Source organism: Macrobrachium rosenbergii, chromosome 1 (genome assembly GCF_040412425.1).
Source record: "Macrobrachium rosenbergii isolate ZJJX-2024 chromosome 1, ASM4041242v1, whole genome shotgun sequence".
NCBI lineage: Eukaryota > Metazoa > Arthropoda > Malacostraca > Decapoda > Palaemonidae > Macrobrachium > Macrobrachium rosenbergii.
Window position 1 is genome coordinate 37648538 of NC_089741.1, and position 19886 is coordinate 37668423.

Below are 19886 nucleotides of genomic sequence, written 5' to 3' on the forward strand. Positions count from 1 at the left end.
TTTCATGAGATTTGTAAGTTACTTAACCTGATTTTCATGAGTTTTGTAAGTTACTTAACCTGATTTTCATTATTTTTTTTTTTTAAGTTAGAACAAGCTTGACAGATGGAAGTCTTTTCTCTCAGTATGGGGATAGTGCACCTCACGGGGTGCACTGTAGGCATTACTAAAGGTTCTTGGCAGTGTCCCTTCGGCCCCTAGCTGCAACCCCTTTCGTTCCTTTTACTGCACCTCCATTCATATTCTCTTTCTTCCATCTTGCTATCCACCCTCCCCTAACAATTATTTCATAGTGCAGCTGCGAGGTTTATCTCTTGTTACACCTTTCAGACCTACCCACTCTCAATTTCCTTTCCAGCGATGAATGACCTCATAGGTCCCAGTGCTTGGCCTTTGGCCTAAACTCTATATTCCGTTCCATTGCTAGATATTACGTAGCTTGGAAGCTCTCGATGAACACACAAATTAAAGTGAATAAGCGTTAAATGAAACCCTGTTAAGATTTCAAATCCCTGTTATTAAGTGAATAAGTGTTACAACCCTGTTAAGTTTCAATTCCCTGTTATTAAGTGAATAAGTGTTGCAAACCCTGTTAAGTTTTCAGTTCCCTGTTATTAAGTGAATGAGTGTTACAACCCTGTTAAACAAACTATTCCTTCCTTTTTCCAGTATTTGCAAAGTTGCAATTTGCAGAATTGAGTCAAACCGTTAAAAAAACGATAACAAATTTCATTGATTTTATTCAGTTACAAATCGAGGGCTTATATATTAATTAATTAATTTATATATTTATTTATTTATATGGTTATTTACCTATTTATTGATATAATTATTTATTCATTTTAATTTTTCAGGTCACATTCATCACCCCCTTCCCATCCCCAACCACCAGTGCGAACGTGGAAGAGATCGCCGTCCCGGAGGGCGACTTCGCCAAGTTCGACCTCAACCTCTTCGACGAGAAGTATGGCATGAGGCCAGCCACCTCCGAAATGTACTTCTCCCTGTGTGACGACACCGTGAAGAGCCCCAGGGTGCAGGCCCTGGTCGATCAGAGATTCGACCTGGCTCTGGTTTCGTCCGTCTGTTCTGAGTGCTACCTGTGGCTCGTATACCGGATGAAGGTATAAGTAGGCCTATGTCTGTTCTTCTTCTTCTTCTTCTTCTTCTTCTTCTTCTTCTTCTTCAGTCCACAGCTGTTTTTGGTTTTACATTAATCGTTTTTATCTTTACATGAATCCTTTTTGGTTCTACATTAATCCTTTTTTAGTTTAGATTAATTCTTTTTAGTTTTACATTAATCCTCTTTTAGTTTTATATTAATCCTTTTTTAGTTTTACATTAACTCTTTTAGTTTGACATTAATCCTTTTTAATTTTACATAAATCCTTTTTAGTTTTACATAAATCCTTTTTGGTTTTACATTAATCCCTTTTAGTTTTACGTAAATCCTTTTTAGTTTTACATTAATCTTTTTCAGTTTTAAATTTATTCTTTTTTTTAGTTTTAAATTAATCCTTTTTAGCTTTACATGAATCCTTTTTAGTTTAGATTAATTATTTTTTAGTTTTACATTAATCATTTTCAGTGTTACATAAATCCTTTGTAGTTTTACATGAATCCTTTTTAGTTTGACATTAATCCTTTTTAGTTTTACACTAATCCTTTTTAGTTTTACATTAATTTCCTCAATCCTGAGGTCCTGCCTTTTATTAACAGTTTTAAATTTATTCTTTTTTAGTTTTAAATTAATCCTTTTTAGCTTTCAGTCTCCAAAAATATTTGCAATTTACTGGAACTAGTTTTTATCTTTTTTAGTTTTACATTAATCCTTTCTTCTTTTAGTTTTGTAAGTTCCTGAGGTCTGCCTTTTATTAACAAGTTCATCCACATCATCTTGACTTATCTTTTCTATTTACAGGATGCATTGTGTATCTTATTCAAGATGCTTGTATATATATGCATATATATATATATATATATATATATATATATATATATATATATATATATATATATATATATATATATATATAAATAGATAAAATCCACGAAGGAATTTTATCTTTATTTATATATTCATCACGTTCCATATTTTCGTGATTCAGTTATACATATATATATAGTGTGTGTATGTGTCATTTTTCACTGAGTTACAGAACTATTGAACTGTAAAACAGAAGAAATCTACTGTAATTACAAAAGGGTCAGTTCCAAACTGTTTTTGGAGATAGGCCAACTGTATCAAATGCTAAGCCAGTCAAACTATTTTTTGGAAATTGCCCTACTGTATCATAGGCCTACAGTATCAAACACGAACCAAGTCAAGCCGTTTATTGGAGATAGGCCTACTGTATCTTAGGCCTACTTTATCAGATGCTAAGCCAATCAAACTGTCTTTTAGAGATAGGCCTACTGAATCATATACGAAGCCAGCTTACGTAACCAGTAACCAATTCTATGAGTAATACCCATCACAAAACATCATCTTAATCCTTAACAACATCACTGATCCATTCCATTCCCATTCCAGATCCCGTTGGTGTCGGTGTCACCACTGGACCTCCTGACTGTGACTGCCCACGCCGTCGGGAATCCTATTTTCTCCTCGTTCCAGCTCCACCCTTTTTTGGAATACGAACATCCCCTGACCTTCTTGCAGAGGCTGTGCAGTGCTCTGACGGACGTTGGTGGTTTGCTCTACATCCATCACATATATAGTGGGTAAGGTATTGGTGGTGTCGTTTTTTAAGTATATAGGTCTGATACACTTTAAAATATAGGCCTAATACATTTCAAAATATAGGCCTGATACACTTTATAATATAGGTCTGATACAATTCAAAATATAGGTCTGATACACTTTAAAAAATTGATCTCATACACTTTAGAATATAGGTCTAATACGCTTCAAAATATAGGTCTAATACACTTAAAATATAGGTGTAATACACTTCAAATTAGAGGTGTAATACACTTTAGAATATAGGTCTAATACACTTTAGAATATAGGTCTTATACACTCTAAAATATAATACACTTTAAAATATAGGTCCAATACACTTTAAAATATAGGTCTAATACAATGTATAGGTCTAATTCACTTTAAAATATAGGTCTGATGCACTTTAAAATATAGGTCTAATACACTTTAAAAAATAGGTCTTATACACTTTAAAATATAGGTCTAATAAACTTCAAAATATAGGTCTAATAAACTTTAAAATATAGTTCTGATACACTTCAGAACATAGGTCTAATACACTTTAAAATATAGGTCTAATACATATTAAAATATAGGTTTAATACACTTCAAAATATAGGTCAAACACATTAAAATATAGGTCTAATACTCTTTAAAATATAGGTCTAATGAGCTTTAAGATATAGATCTAATACTCTTTAAGATATGGGTCTAATACACTTTAAAATATAGGTCTGATACACTTTAAAATATAGGTCTGATACACTTCAAAATGTAGGTCTAATACATTTCAAAATATAAGTCTAATACACTTCAAAATCTAGGTCTAATACACTTTAAAATATAGGTCTAATACACTTCAAAATATTGGTCTGATATGCTTCAAAATATAGGTCTAATACACTTTATAATATAGGTCTGAAACACTTTAAAAAATAGATCTAATACACTTTAGAGTATAGGTCTAATACACTTTAAGATATAAGCCTAATGCACTTCAAAATATAGGTCTAATTACACTTCAAAATATAGGCCTAACACACTTCAAAATATAGGCCTAATACACTTTATATTATAGGTCTGATAACATATCTTTTTAAATATAGGTATATTACACTCTAAAATATATAGGTCCAACACACTTTAAAATATAATTATGTCTAACACAGTCTAAAATATGCCGTAGGTCTAACACACTCTAATTAAACAGGCCTAATATACTCTAAAATATAGGTCTAAAGTTTTTGTTTTAAAATATACGAAGAACAGAAGACTTATAGATGTCCGTCGACATTTTCAGTGTCGAGCAGAGGTGTCGAGAGAGCGGGCTCTGTCCAGAAGACATGCCGTCCTTTCTCGACATGTACAGGAATGCTTCGATGGCCTTCGTGAACAAGTAAGTATATATATATATATATATATATATATATATATATATATATATATATATATATATATATATATATTATATATCCCATATTATATATATTAACCCCTAGTTAGGGTCACCGTCAGTGTTGTATAATGAATTATTTGTATATAATTGTATATATAGAAGCAGTGTACATAGACACTTAAACTATATACACTTATTTGTTGATTTCTATGTATGGAGATCCTTGTCTAGACAACTGTAACCTGTATAGTTAAGAGTGAACACTGTAGAGGGAGGTACCGCCTACGGTAGGCCTAGAGTGGCATACCGTAGACACCACACTACAGAGGTTCTTTTACAAACGTCTACTTCGCAGCGTCAAGGAGCTGCAGTCGCCTGTACGTCCTGACGTCCCGGCTGTGGTGTCTATAGGAGGAATCCACTGCCGCCCTTCGAAACAGCTCCCACTGGTATTTATAACAGGTGTCCTTGGGAGCATCTGATCTGTAGACAGGTGTACATTTTGGTTAATAAGTTCAGTTGGTTTTACAGTTCTAATGTGAACCAGTTTTAAAGTTCAGTTTGTTTGACAGTCCTGATGTAAACCTGTTTTGAAGTTCAGTTAGTTTTCAAGTTCTAATGTAAACAACTTTCAAAGTTCAGTTAGTTTTAAAGTCTAAATGTAAACTAGCTTTAAATTTCAGTTAGTTTTCAAATTCTAATGTCAAAAGTTTTAAAGTTCAGTTAGTTTTAAAGTTCTAATGTAAACCAGTTTTCAAGTTCAGTTAGTTTTAAAGTCATATGTAAACCAGTTTCAAAGTTCAGTTAGTTTTACAGTTATAATGTAAACAAGTTAGTTTTAGAGGTCTAATGTAGACAAGCTTTAATGTTCAGTTAGTTTTAAAGTTATGATGTGAACCAGTTTTAAAGTTCAGTTAGTTTTCAAGATCCTAGATCCTGTATTCTATTTTACTTTGATAGGTTTACTAACTGAACTTTAAAACTTGTTTACATCAGAACCTCAAAACTAACTGAACTTTGAAACTTGTTTACATTAGAAAGTTCCTATTACTCATGACAGAATCCTTCACTTTTCTCAATAGGATCTCCAGGAGTGGGTCGAAGGATCTGGGGAGGAAGGATTCATCTACTTCAGCCTCGGGAGTATAGTTAAGCCTTCCTCACTGCCTGAAAAGTAAGTATTTTACTCTAATCTGGTTTAGAAAATGCCCCAGTTGATATGACACACCCCAAAGGTGTCTATACGAGATCTCCACTGGAGACCTAAACAATGAATAAAGTTATTGGTTAATATCCTCTAATCTTGTTTAGAAACTGCCTCGGTTAATAACACTTACAGCAAAGGTGCTTAGGTGAGTAAGTATTTCTCAAAGTTCGTGGTTAATTTCCTCTAATCTGGCTTAGAAAATTCATCAGTTAATATAACACACAGCAAAGATGTTTAGATGAGTAAGTGGGAAATCCATTGTTCCTCTGTTGACCTTAACAATGAACAAAGATCTTGGTAAATTTCCTCTAATCTGGTTTAGAAACTGTCTCAGTTATTGTGACACAGCAAAGATGTTTAGACAAGTAATTGGGAAATCCATTGTTCCTCTCTTGACCTAAACAATGAACAAAGTCCTAGGTTAATTTCCTCTAATCTGGCTTAGAAACTGCCTCAGTTATTGTGGCACACAGCAAAGATGTTTAGACGAGATGACTTCAGGTTGATATTCTTTAACCTGGCTTAGGCAATGCCTCACAGCAAAGATGTTTAGAGGAGATGACTTCTAGGTTAATATTCTCTAACCTGGCTTAGAAAATGCCTCACAGTAAAGATGTTTAGACGAGGTGACTCCTAGGTTAATATTCTCTAACCTGGCTTAAAAAATGACACAGCAAAGATGCCTAGACGAGTAAATTTAAATCTTAATTACCTTTTTAACTATCTTTTTCTGACACGACAGAAATCGTCGGATGTTCGTGAAGGTCTTCTCGTCACTGAAACAGCGGGTCTTGTGGAAATGGGACCAGGAGTCGATGCCTGACCTCCCTCCAAATGTGCTGCTGAAGAAGTGGGTTCCCCAGCAGGATATTCTTGGTAGGTCTTCGATGAAGGTTGTAGTAGGCTATAGAACATTTTGTACTGGTTATTATAATGTATTACAGTCAATATTTAGTAATATAGGCTACTGGAGACTTATAATAGTTAAAGAAGGTGTACAGGTGGCTTCTCTGGCCTTATTGTGACTCACGTTTGCTTATATCGACTTGTAAAGGTTGTTGGAGTCTCTCTCTCTCTCTCTCTCTCTCTCTCTCTCTCAGACGGTTTCCCAGGCCTTACTGTGGCCCACTTTTGCTGATTCTCGATTTCCAAGGGCTGTTAGAAGATAGCAAGCTGTCAAAATATATATAAAAAAATATTGAAGACAATCATTTCACCATTCTTAATTTTGCCAGCTTATCGTGTTGGTGGGTACGATATTTTTCTGTGGTATATACTAATATTTTTTATGTCAATTTTATTGAAAAATATAAGTTTTTTTTACATATAACATCATTTAAGGTAACTATAAGGCCAGTTATGGGATTTTCACTAATGTATGCTAGGTTGATAAATATATTAAGAATGTCTATATGACTGCATGTTATGTTATGTAATTTTATTTATTCATACAGTGACGTCAAATCTCTACCTCCTGTGAACTTGTTCAGGTAATGCCAACATTCTGTGAACTTGTTCAGGTAATATCTAATTTCTGTGAACTTCTGTGAACTTGTTCAGACAGTCTCTGCCTTTTGTAAATTTCTGTGAACTTATTCAGGTAATCTCTACCTTCTGTGAACTTCTGTGAACTTGTTCAGGCAATGTCTGCCTTCTGTGAACTTGGTCAGGTAATGTCTACCGTCTGTGTGTGTGTCTCTGTGAACTTGTTCAGGTAACGTATACCTTCTGTGAAATTCTGTGATCTTGTTCAGGTAATGTCTACTTTTTGTGAACTTGTTCAGGTAATGTCTACCTTCTGTGAACTTGTCCAGGTAATACCTACCTTCTGTGAACTTGTTCAGGCAATCTCTACCTTCTGTGAACTTGTCCAGGTAATGTCTGCCTTCTGTGAACTTGGTCAGGTAATGTCTACCTTCTGTGAATCTCTGTGAACTTGTGCAGGTAAGGTATACCCTCTGTGAATTTCTGTGAACTTGTTTAAGCAATCTCTATCTTCTGTGAACGTCTGTGAACTTGTCCAGGTAATGTCTGCCCTCTGTGAACTTGGTCAGGTAATGTCTACCTTCTGTGAACTTCTGTGAACTTGTTCAGGTAATTTCGACCCTCTGTGAACTTGTCCAGGTAATAAAAGTGTGAACTTGTCCAGGTAATATCTACCTTCTGTGAACTTGCCCAGGCAATATCTAATTTTTGTGAACTTGTCCAGGTAATCTCTACCTTCTGTGACCTTTTCCAGGTCACCCCAAGCTGCGCCTCTTCATAACTCATTCTGGGCTCTATAGTACCCAAGAGTCCCTGTACCACGGCAAACCCGTTCTCAGTCTTCCAGTCTACGCTGACCAGTTAGCCAATGCCAGGTCAGTCGAGCGCCAGGGGTGGGGCAAGGTCATCATCTGGGAGGAGATGACCGAAGATGACCTCTTCGACAAGATCACCTCGATTATCAACAGCAAGGAGTGAGTAGATGCTCTCTCTCTCTCTCTCTCTCTCTCTCTCTCTCTCTCTCTCTCTCTCTCTCTCTCACAATCTGAGATCCTCTTCAGTTAAATCATCTCTGTAATAAATAGTGAATAATGAGTAGAAGCCTCTCTCTCTCTCTCTCTCTCTCTCTCTCTCTCTCTCTCTCTCTCTCTCTCTCTCTCTCCTTCTATTCTTTTCTTCAGGTTTATTGCAGCAAATCTAAGAGGCCTGCTTTTTTAAAACTCAGGAAAACCAGGGGCACGAAAAGAATTCCGAAGCAAACCTTGGCAGCCAAGCTGAACCTAACGCATAATTGAAATTCCTGCATCTTCCAGGATGCTGGAACGAGTCCGGTCCAAATCCTTGCTGATGAAGGACCGGCCCATGTCCCCAAAATCTCTCCTGGTCTACTGGACAGAGTACGTCATTCGGCACGAGGGAGCGGCCCATCTGAGATGCCCCTTGGCTGACATGCCATGGTATTTGAAATTGCCCTTTTTGTGTTTTTTTAATTTTGGCTTTTTTAAACGTAGGTATATTAATGGTGAATGATTTGTTCCACAGGGCATTAGTGTGTCAAGGACATTTAGTATCTAAAATTGTCTTTTTTGTGTTTTTAGTTTTCTGTAAAAGAAAACTATTGTGTCGGCTTTGTCTCTCCGTCCGCACTTTATTCTGTCCGCACTTTTTCTGTCCGCCCTCAGATCTTAAAAACCACTGAGGCTAGAGGGCTGCAAATTAATATGTTGATCATCCACCCTCCAATCATCAAACATACCAAATTGCAGCCCTCTTGCCTCAGTAGGTTTGATTTTATTTAAGGTTAAAGTTAGCCATAATCGTGCTTCTGGCAACGACATAGGATAGGCCACCACCGTGCCGTGGTTAAAGTTTCATGGGCCGCGGCTCATACAGCATTATACCGAGACCACCGAAAGTTAGATCCATTTCCGGTGGCCTTGATGACGCGCTGTAGCGGCTGTACAGAAAACTCGATTGCGTCGAAGAAACTTCGGCGCATTTTTTACTTTTTTTTCAGTTTTGCTTTTATCAGTGTAATGGTGATTGATTTGTTTTATATTACCCCTTTTTCTTATTTTTGTCAATTTTTGTTTTATCAACGTAGGTATGTTAATAGTGAATGATTAGCTCCACAGAGCATCAGTCTGTTAATAAAGACTGCTATATAAAATTGTCCTTTTTTTGTTTTTTCAATTTTTCTTTATCAGCACAGGTGATCATTTCCATAGGGCATTAGTATTTTAAAAACCTTTTGATGTGAAAATAATAACGTAAGGCCAGATTTATCTCACGGTGAATATATTTAATGAAAATGGTTTTTGAAATTTGTATTTTTGTCAATTTTTCTTTTATCAACATAGGTACATTAATAGTGATATTTAAAATGGTCCTTTTGAGTGTTTTTTTTTGTTATATTTTCTTTTATCAACATAGGTACATTGATAGTGAATGGTCTCACGTAATAATAATAATAATAATAATAATAATAATAATAATAATAATAATAATAATAATAATAATAAGGCCAGATTTAACTAGTTTTAATAAAATTTCATGTGAAAATATTTATAATGAGAGCCCATATTCATCTAGCGTGTCAAAGACACTTCCCGTAATAATTATAATAATATAATTCTAGATTCAGCTTACGACGAATTTGTTCAGTGAAAATATTCTTCTATTTTCAGGTACACAGCTTACAATGTGGACGTATGGCTGACGATATTTGCTGCGTCTACCTTCGCATTATGGCTAATTCTGCGTCTCTTAATCGCTATAATTTCCTGCCTGCGAGGAAGAACGAAGAGGAAAATGGACTGAAAGATTAAATTTTAGTTTTGGAGAGAAAGGGTACAAATTTATAACGGGTTTTTAGAGTTCAAACTCTCCCCGACAGGGGGCAGTCATATCCTGCCTATGAGATAGACACTTGCCAGATTTCTCAAAATGATTTTTTAATAGATATTTTATTTCTTGAGGATCATGTGTAATATGTTATAGGAGAGGCTTTGTGAAACCTCATTACAGGAATCTTTATTAAAAGACTATTTTTTTAGTCTCTGATATTCATAAATTGTATTGAAAATCGAAAATATCTGGAGATATCGATTGCTTGTCAACCAGGTCAAAGGGACAAGTAAAGCTTTGCCATCTCGATTGCTTGTATATGCATAAAATTTCCCTCTTATTTTCCTTCCAATGAGTCTGATTTTACTGTTATATATTTATCCAGTTATCAGTTTTATTAGTTTATTTATAAACATTTATGTACAGTGTATATGTAAATATATATCAGTTATCAAAAGTGATGTACCCTCAGAAAAAAAAACGGGAAAGATCACTTGACAAGAGTTTCAGTTTCACTTCCTGAAAGAAAAATCGATTGAAAACCTGACTGCCCCACCTCCAGCCAATGGGAGGGTCTCTTACAAACCTCCCACCAATGGGGAGAAGGGGCAGAAAAGTCCTGTGACGAATTGCACGGTGGAGGCCTCTGGTTGGCTAAGGACATACTCTTGGCCGGAAGGTTGACAGGTACTTAGGTCCTCATTTCTTCTTCAGACATCGAGTGGTTCACCTGGAAGATCTCCTGAGGCGAAGGTTTGTGGTTAAATCCGGTTTAATTTTCAAGTTGTTGGTTGAATTTGAGGTTTGTGGCTATTTATTACAGTGGAGATTTAGAAAAGCTTCTTTGGTTAATGTGTTTTTTTGACGTGTCAATTGTCATGAATAGCGGATTTTAAAAAATATGGAAGGCGTTTCAGCCGGTTATATGTTACGGCCTTTGAAGTGGTCGACTTTGTTTTGGTGTTTTAGGAATCCCTTATACATTAGAGCTAAAGTATTTTAAAGTAGCTCAAATTTTCCTTCAGGCCTTCGTAGGCTGCAAATGGATCCAGCCCAGAAGTTACTGGTGTAAAATTTTTCACTTTCGTAAATTAAAGCTTCAGTTCTAGTTTATACCTAAATCTGACTAATTTTAAATTTCCGTAATGTATGAAATTCAAAGCCTGAAAGAAACTTTTTTTCTAGGTTATAAGAAACTGAATTTTAAGCACGGGTTGCTTGGCAACTCCCAGATTTAAATGGCTAGACAGTCTGAAATTCGTGTGGTCCTTCCTTTCACTGCAGAATTAGCGACAAAATTCAATCCTTTTAAGTGGAGGTGCTTTGTTAGTGTAAACTTGTGCAAACTTTTGTGGTTGAGTTTCAAGTGAAACTGGTTTTTTTTAACTTAAAACATGGTTTACTTTAAACGTGGTTTACTTAGATGCTTCGTAGCTTTGAGTAAAGTTTAGGTAATTATGTTCAGCGCTTAAGTCAGTAGTCAGGAAAGGGAATATTAATTTAGGAAGTTTGTGGTCGTAACTTGCGAAAATATTAACGTCCACATAGGCGAGGATTTATAATGGAATTTTTGGGGTATGTAAGGGACTTCATTTTGCTCTTAATAACGCTAAACCTTTGATCACTCAACTATGCACAAATACTGATATGTAGACTTAAATAAATAGCTAAAGTTCGTAAGTACCGTTTTCGTCCGCGAGTTTGACTGACGGAAGCAAAGTAGCCCAAAAGTTCATCCTGTAGGTCAATTGAGTTTTTACTATCAGAACTAAGTATTTACTTAAAAATATAAAGGGCTTTTAGTAATTCCCAGAAAGTGGTCCAACGTAATTCGTAGTCTTTTACGAATTTAAAATTGCTCAAGGAAGACAGTAAAACTAATTTAATTCTCGTCTCATCAGTTCGTTTAGCTCTTTGCGATGTGAAAGAATGTGCACAGTGACTAGTTTCTATATGCTGACAGTTCTCATATGATTTACAGTCTGGCTGTCGCACGCTTGACCACACTGCATTTTAAGTTCCGCTAGTTTCATTTTCTGTAGATTACAAAACTAAAATTACGAACTTCAGAAGTATGTTGTCGAGCAATTTAGACCTAGTTTATAGTACTGAAAGATGAGTACTTTTTGTTCAAAAGCTCACGGTTCTTTACAATGGTTTACGGGTTAAATGTGGTTAGCTACTTAAACCTTTGGTTTCACCCATGATTTCACCAAGTGACGTGTCTAGCTTGTGACAGGAATGGTTTGGATTTTCTTACGTGCACGTCTTTGACCTAGTGAATAATCGGCTTTTTGTGGCTAAATGGTTAACTTGCAAGTGTTTACCGCGTGTAGTTTTGAAACCACTGGTCTGTCATACAAAAAATTTTTTGTTGGCCTTTAATATAGATTACTTCTGAATTAGTTATTAGTCTGGTTTAAACCACATGGGAGTTTTTAAGACGTTCCTCTCATCGACAAAGTAGATTCCGAGCTGATGCTATGGTTTAAGTTTTCATCTAGAAATACTTTGTTAGTTACTAGTTATTTCTATTAGAAATGTTACGGAGTACAGAAGTGCAAAGTAATGGCCCTTGATGCGGTCTTCAGAAGCCATTTAGAGTACTTTGGCCTGTTCATTCAATACTGTCATGAGGGATTTCGTAAAATCAAATTTTGAAGGGTTTATCTGGTAGTCTTAAGAATAGTAAAGTGTTCTACGTGGCCAAATTTATGCTATCATAGCTCTAGAAAAATTAGTTTTGGGAGTTTGCCATTAGGTTGTAGGGCAGGGCCGTCCAAGTTGTTTGGTCTGAGGGCCACCCTCTTGTAAAAAGTCATGCGGGCCACCTGTGTGTATATAAAAAGAGGTATACCCATTTTTCTCTAGCGGACCACTTTCAAAAACAAACTAGCCGCTTTTGGCCCACGGGCATGGGGTTGGACGGCCCTGTTGTAGGGTTTTGTGCAAGATTGCAATTGTAGCGGCTTTTATGAAGTTAAGATTGTTAGTGTACGTAAAGGAAAAATACGGATCAAGAATTAGTTTTTGAAATGTGCTTAAATACATTTAACTACAGTTTGATATTTTGAGATTTTTCGATTATCATTGACAGCCTAATTCTTAAACGTAAATGAAGTTAAACCATAAATGAAACTTGTCCTGCTTTGGCATTTGGTGGTTTTTAGGGTTGGCTCACTGGCGTCCGTGCTTGATAAAGAATGAAGATTTTTAGGATTTCTTGCATGCACTATCTTCAAATAGTCCTGTGACCCAGTATTTAGTGGTTTCGGCTCTTGCGCAAAGCTTGAATAACCTTTATTAGGCCTAATTGTGCGATAATTGTTACCCATTTCATTAGGCCTAATTCTGTGCGATAATTGTTACCCATTTCATTAGGCCTAATTCTGCCCGATAATTGTTAGCCATTTCGTTAGGCCTAATTTTGCCCGATAATTGTTACCAATTTCATTAAGCCTGATTTTGTGCGTTGTTACCCAGTTCATTAGGCCTAATTGTGCGGTAATGGTTACCCATTTCATTAGGCCTAATTCTGTGCAATAGTTACCTATTTAACGTGAGTTACCGCCCCAGAATGCCCTTAATACGGAGCAATGACCCTTGGGGGATTGGGTTTGGGCCGGATGTAAGGAATTTGTAAATGAGGTAGATTTCTGGTGTCTATTTGACCAGAATGTCGTGTTAATTTTTGCTATAGGTTTTTGGGGTAGTTTTAGTATCTTTAGATGTTTATAGTGCTCTTCAGAGTTAGCACTGAAGTAAATATGCTGTAGTTCTCGCCATCCCCTTGTCCGAATGGTTTATCCGAATGGTTTAAAAGGTGAATTCTGCAGAAGACTGGTTTGGAGGGTTTGTCGTAGTTCTTGTGAATGGTGCATCAGTGAATATTTGGTCAATATGCAATACGTTTTTTGTATGCTCTCTCTCTCTCTCTCTCTCTCCTCTCTCTCTCTCTCTCTCTCTCTCTCTCTGTGATTTCTAAGGTAACAAATTATCAAAATAGTTATGTACGTAACACAACTTGATCTGTGATACGGTATTTACAGAACCCCCAAATTATGGTACTTCAGGATTGTCTAATCTTATACTGGGTTAAATTTCACTAATTTTAGTGCAGGTTATTAAATTTCACACTAAATTTAGTGCAGGATATAAAATTTCAGTAAATTTAGTGCAGGTTATCAAATTTCACATTAAATTTATTGCAGGTTAAATTTCGCACTAAATTTAGTGTAGGTCATTGAATTTTGCACTAAATCTAGTGCAGGTTGTACTAAATTTCATGCTAAATTTAGTTCAGGTTAAATTTCACGTTAAATTTACTTTAGATTAAATTTCACGCTAAACTTAGTGCAGGTTGTATTAAATTTCACGCTAAACTTAGTGCAGGTTGTATTAAATTTCACGCTAAACTTAGTGCAGGTTGTATTAAATTTCACGCTAAACTTAGTGCAGGTTGTATTAAATTTCACGTTTAACTTAGTGCGGGTTGTATTAAATTTCACGTTTAACTTAGTGCAGGTTGTATTAAATTTCACGCTAAATTTAGTGCAGGTTGTATTCAATTACAAGCTAAATTTAGTGCAGGTTGTATTCAATTTCACGCTAAATTTAGTGCAGGTTGTATTAAATTTCACGCTAAATTTAGTGCAGGTTGTATTCAATTTCACGCTAAACTTAGTGCAGGTTGTATTCAATTTCACGCTAAACTTAGTGCAGGTTGTATTAATTAATGCCAAACTTAGTGGTGTTGTATTAAACTACGCCAAACTTAGGTGCAGGTTGTATTAAATTTCACGCCAAACTTAGTGCAGGTTGTATTAAATTTCACGCTAAACTTAGTGCAGGGCTGTGGCTAAATTTCACGCCAAACTTAGTGCAGTTGTATTAAATTCACGCTAGATTTAGTGCAGGTTGTACAATCTCACGCTAGACGCAGTGCAGGCTGTATTGCCCACGCCAGACTTAGTGCAGGTTGCATTAATTAATGCCAGATTTATGGTTGTATTCAATTTCACGCTAGATTTAGTGCAGGTTGTATTCAATTTCACGCTAAATTTAGTGCAGGTTGTATTCAATTTCACGCTAAATTTAGTGCAGGTTGTATTCAATTTCACCCTAAATTTAGTGCAGGTTGTATTCAATTTCACCCTAAGGTTAGTGCAGGTTAACTTCACGCTGCACCGAGTGCAGGTTAAATTTCACTAAATCTAGTGCAGGTTGTTGGATTTCACGCCGTTAGTATAGGTTGTATTAAATTTTCCGTTAAGTTTGGCTGTTTAAATTTCAAATTTTATTTACAATGTTTTAAGTCCATCCTCGTTGAAATTAAGTATTTTAACTCAGGCTTACCAATTTAGATTTGGTTCTTGGTCCAAGTTAAAGGTTGAAGGTACAAATACGTACGCGGAATGATTTTGACAACCGCCACTGTACAAAACCGTCTTGAGTCTTCAATGAATTTTTTGATATTCTGGACTAATTAAATCTGGAAGTACTGTATTCTTGATGTGAGTTTTAAAATGTTGTAATCTGTTTCTTGAACTGTCTAGGTCACACTGATTTTCGTTTTTCCCAACTTAATACTTTTCAGTATGGCTTCGTTCATTTGGTTTATTTACTGACTTTCCAGTTTCTGGTACTCTGTAATCCTTGTCATACTAGGTTTTATCAAGCTTAAGTCCCTGGAATCTAAAGTGACTTCCATTAAAACTACAAGCAATTTTGACTAAGTTAATTCAATAGTCGTAGAATTTGCTTCTATTCATAGAATTAAAGGTTGCTCAGTAGAATCCTACGCTGTCAACTGGTACGTAGTACCTACGTGTTAGTCAAGATTCTAATTGTATTTTTAAACCGTATTGGTGTGATTGTCAGTGAATTTTAGATCTTAGAGCAATCGCTTTGATAGGCTACGGTTGAAATGGAATATAGCTTAGCTAAAGGCCAAGCACTGGCACCTGTAAGGTAATTCAGCGCAGGAACCTATAAGGTAATTCAGTGCTGGAAAGGAAAAAATAGGTCTGAAAGGTGTAACAGGAGAAAAACTTCGCAGCTGCACTGTGAAGTAACTGTTAGGAGAGGGTGGATAGCAAGATGGAAGAAAGATGTGAATGGAGGTACAGTAAAAGGAATGAAAGAGGTTGCAGCTAGGGGACGCTGAGAAGAACCTTTAGTAATGCCTACAGTGCACCCCGTGAGGTGCAATGATATTTAGTCCCCGAACGTGAATTAATACATTTTGGAATTTAGTGCTTAGTGATAACTGGGAAACCAGTATGGCCAAGTGTCATAGGCCCTTAAGCAGTGGTAGTTTTTTTAGGAAACTGTCAAAACGGTTGAAAACGAAGCAGTTGCATTCTCATGGATTTTCCATACCTATGATTGCTGAAGTGGTTACCTGGTACCGTAAGATATTGGCTGGTGTTCCTGCGATATTTAATATATTTTGGGTATGGGTTGTTTGAAATAGTTTTACGTCAGCATCGTAGGTTTGAGTTTAGTAAAAAATCGTAGGTTTGAGTTTAGTAAAAAATAGAGTACGGGAAAGTCGCAAAAAGCCTGTAAAAAGTTCAGGACGTTGGGGATGGGGGTGAGGGGGGTTGTCAGTCGCAAAACTTTTGATGGCTTTGATTTATTTAGGCCTGTGGTTCTTAACTCAGTACCTGCACCAGGGTACAAAACCTTAAACTTGGTAAGAGACATGAGTCAGTGCAATGGTATTGTATATTTGTCTTGTAAATACTGTATATTGAATAGGGCATGAGAAAATTCTGAGATATCAAGGGTACGGGCAATGAAAAAGGTTAAGAACCACTGATTTAGGGTATTTTTAAGGCTGATGAGCGGCTCGTCTTTATTGACGAATCTCTCCATGTCTGCATCTTCATGTTAGGTTTGGTCTCATACTGGCTTTGATAAATAAAGTGTTCAAATGTCTTGAGCATTTTGATTTACTTGCTGCTGCTGTTCAAGCGAAGTTCAGGCGAAGATGCAATGCATTACTACTCTAATACATTTCTTGTATTATAATTAAGGTTTTTAATTTCAAATGAACACAATGTTCTTTGGAAGCTTGAATCTGAAGTTCGAGGTGGTCTTGTTCTGTATGAATGGGTTCATCTGAATAATATTGATTTAATGAACATCATTCGTAGTTTGTGTACATTCAATGCGCCTTTAGTGCGTGGCTGCGCAGTTTGATTCTAGTTTACTTGTCTCGAGCCATTAAATCACTTAAGGTTAATTGGGACTTCACCACCGGAAATATTGTCGTGAATCTCCTTGTTAAGCTATTGCAAAATAAAGGTAGTGTCTTGACAGTCAAAGCTGCGACCAGATGCGCCATTGGTTTTTGGGTTAGCTGTAAGAAATACATTATTTCCTTAGCGCCATTTTTCGTAATATTTAAGACCTTGTTTCAGTTTTAGGTTAAGATTTAACAAAGTGGCTAGCTGCATTTTCATCAGAAATTGATATTTTAGTTGATACCTAGCTGAATTTTGTCTAGTGATTTGTATTTGCATTAGATATGGCTACTCTGGTTTGATACATAGCTTAGATATTTGATTTACCAAAGTTTTACCTGTTTGTTGACTAGTTTACTGTTACGGACGGAACAATTATTTGCATTGTTCATGAAAATAACTTCCATTTGATTAGATCCTTTGTTCTGAGAGGCATTTTTATATGACGTTTTTCTTGACTTTCCAGGCCTGTGGTATATCCAAATATGACCCAGTTCAGCGAGGCATCCTGAGTGATCGGTGTGGCCTAGGCTGTCTACCGAAGTGTCCTCACTGGTAAGTTAAAAAATTTCTTTTTATAGCACAGCATTTAAATAAAAAATTTAATTTAGTTTAATGGAGTCTTGTATACGAAATTGAGACAAGGAACTAATACCTTAATGTAGTTTTATAGCATAGCATTTCAGTTTTGATATAAAAACCATTTTCATAATTTAAAGTTGAGTGATGGTCTTGTATACAAAATTATTTTTAGGGACTGTAGACTTAACACCTTAAGATAATGGAGTCTTAAACTAAGGAACTGAACACGAAAGATCATGAGCTGTCGTAGGTCTTAGTTTAAACTGGCTTAGCTTGAATCAGGACCTGATGATTCCTTTTATTTTACAGGGGTTGCAGGATTGCAGGATATGCAAGGAAGGAAAAGCAAAAGTGTCTAGGAAGAATGAAGTCCAGCTGGGTTCCATGATAGTTACATAGTTCTCTTGATGGATACCTAGTTCCTTGATGGATATTATTGGTTCCGTGGGGAGGATCTGTCTTCAGGATTGACAAGGTAAGATTGATATGAGTTCTCTTCACTTTAGTATGAAGCAGAACTGAGGTTTCTGGGAATTGTTCATCTGAATGTGGGTTTGATGAACGGTAATAAATCCATTAGCTTGGCATAGTCTTAAATCATACAATTTAGTATGGAGCAGAACTAAGGTTTCAATGATTGGCTCGTCTGAATGTGGGTTTTAAGAATGTTAATAATTTTAAATTAAGTTTTAGTGGTTTAACTTCCGTAACATTAAACTGTTGGGATAAGACAGCCTATTGTGAGTACGTCATTTGATACAGAAGTAGCACAAGTGGAATATTTTCAAACTGGGCTTACAAGATTTTTTGCAAGCACTCTGTAGAATCTAATCAAGGGTTAATGAGAACTTAAGCAGGAACTACTTTAGTTTTTAAATTAAGACTTCAAGGATTTTTTAGTCACTAGAGTTTGTAGACAATTAGATCCACAGACAAAAGTTTAAATACAGGATTTGTTTAACTCTCTAGTTATTGTTTTCATTTTTCTAAGTGCTGCTTTTCTTACAGATTGTCTCAGGGAAGTCATAGCAATTTACCCAAGGACTAATTCTCAACCAAGAATCAACCAAAATTAAGCAAGCCATTGACCAGGAAACTTATTTTATCTTCAAGCTGACCCAGGATCACTTAATGGAAAAAACTTGTGCTTTTACAGACTTAGTTTGGTTTGCCACTGCTGAAAAACTATAATCAACTGGTGAAATAATGACTTTGATCCTCATTACGCTTGAGGGTAATGCTAAAGTTGCTAATTGATATCTTCATTGCTGATACTATTGGTATTTTGGTTGATTTTGCTTAAACTAGTTTGCTTTGTCTACTAAAAGCAAAGATTAACTGTCTGCAGTACGAATAAAGTGCTGTAACTGACAGGAAAGGGCTGTCAATTTATATGATTGCAAAGATAAACTGTTTGCAGTACGAGTAAGGTGCTGTAACTGACAGGAAAGGACTGTCAATTTGTATGATTGCAAAGATGAACTGTTTGCAGTACGAATAACTTTCTGTAACTGACGGGAAAGGGCTGTCAATTTGATGAAAAGACATTGTTGGCAGTACGAATAAGGTGCTGTAACTGACAGAAAAGCTGTCAGTTTGTATGATTTTAATCTGTTATCAATAATTGACTTACTAGGATTTATGGGAAAATGTTTTTGGGTTTTACACATGTTGGATTCTTAAGTCATGTTAAAGTAGAGTGAAGATTTGCAATTGGCTGAGTTATCCTTCGGTCTTGCATATTTTTGATAGTCTCAGAGGTACAAATTAAGATTAAACTTTCCTCCTTGTGGTATATTTTTTGATAGGTATTAAATTACCACTTTTGTTTTAAAGAGGAGGATATTAATGGGAAGGATAACTGGAAAATCCTTGTAGGAAGGTTTTCAAACTTGTAGACCTAGATTGTATTTTGTAATTTTTTTTTCTTAGTGGTTACTCTCTTCTCTATAGCAGGTAAAGACTGCACTGCCTGTTTTTCTAGTGTTCTTGCAGTTCTCGAGTTTTCATTTGCAATATAATTGCTATCAGTCTGAGGGATAATTTCCCCACTTATATCAGAACTACTCATCTGTTGTAACAGATGGTACGAGGTATTAGTTTTCCTGGTAGACCAGTTATGGTGAAAGCTCAAGAGTCATTGTTGAATTTGATGTAAATTTAGTACTGCTAGTTTGAGTTAATGGTAACTAAGAGATTTGTCCGAATTTTTCTTTCGGATTTCTGGAAGCTTTCATATTTCGACGAAAGTTCTGCAGTCAAACCAAGATGGTTACAAACATGGCTGTCATTACCTACGTTGCCGAACTTCTTCCTGACTTATAATCCGACTACAGTTGATCTGCATCCCCCAGTTCGGGTGCTTTGATCCGGTCATAAAATCCTACTTAATCCTCCCATGTCTTTCCAGATGCA

The 19886-nt window shown here is 35.9% G+C and overlaps 1 protein-coding gene and 1 long non-coding RNA gene across 5 annotated transcripts in view; both read left to right on the forward strand.

Moving 5' to 3' along the window:
* LOC136852101 (UDP-glycosyltransferase UGT5-like) overlaps positions 1-10137 on the forward strand; it is a 13803-nt gene extending 3666 nt beyond the window's left edge. For 2 of the 4 annotated variants that reach the window (XM_067126785.1, XM_067126583.1), the window contains exons 3-11: positions 855-1124; positions 2534-2724; positions 4005-4100; positions 4456-4549; positions 5183-5274; positions 6050-6183; positions 7547-7766; positions 8106-8249; positions 9480-10137. In XM_067126785.1, the coding sequence (XP_066982886.1) occupies positions 855-1124; positions 2534-2724; positions 4005-4100; positions 4456-4549; positions 5183-5274; positions 6050-6183; positions 7547-7766; positions 8106-8249; positions 9480-9612 (1374 nt within the window). In that variant the 3' untranslated portion in view covers positions 9613-10137. The remainder of the gene's footprint in view (positions 1-854; positions 1125-2533; positions 2725-4004; positions 4101-4455; positions 4550-5182; positions 5275-6049; positions 6184-7546; positions 7767-8105; positions 8250-9479) is intronic. The other 2 variants (XM_067126650.1, XM_067126704.1) reach the window with 1 other exon arrangement.
* A 118-nt stretch (positions 10138-10255) lies between these two features.
* Positions 10256-18896, forward strand: LOC136852323 (uncharacterized). Its single transcript, XR_010857114.1, has 4 exons — positions 10256-10392; positions 17356-17444; positions 17781-17946; positions 18480-18896. It is a non-coding gene; the product is annotated as an uncharacterized lncRNA (long non-coding RNA).
* The last annotated feature ends 990 nt before the right edge of the window (positions 18897-19886 follow it).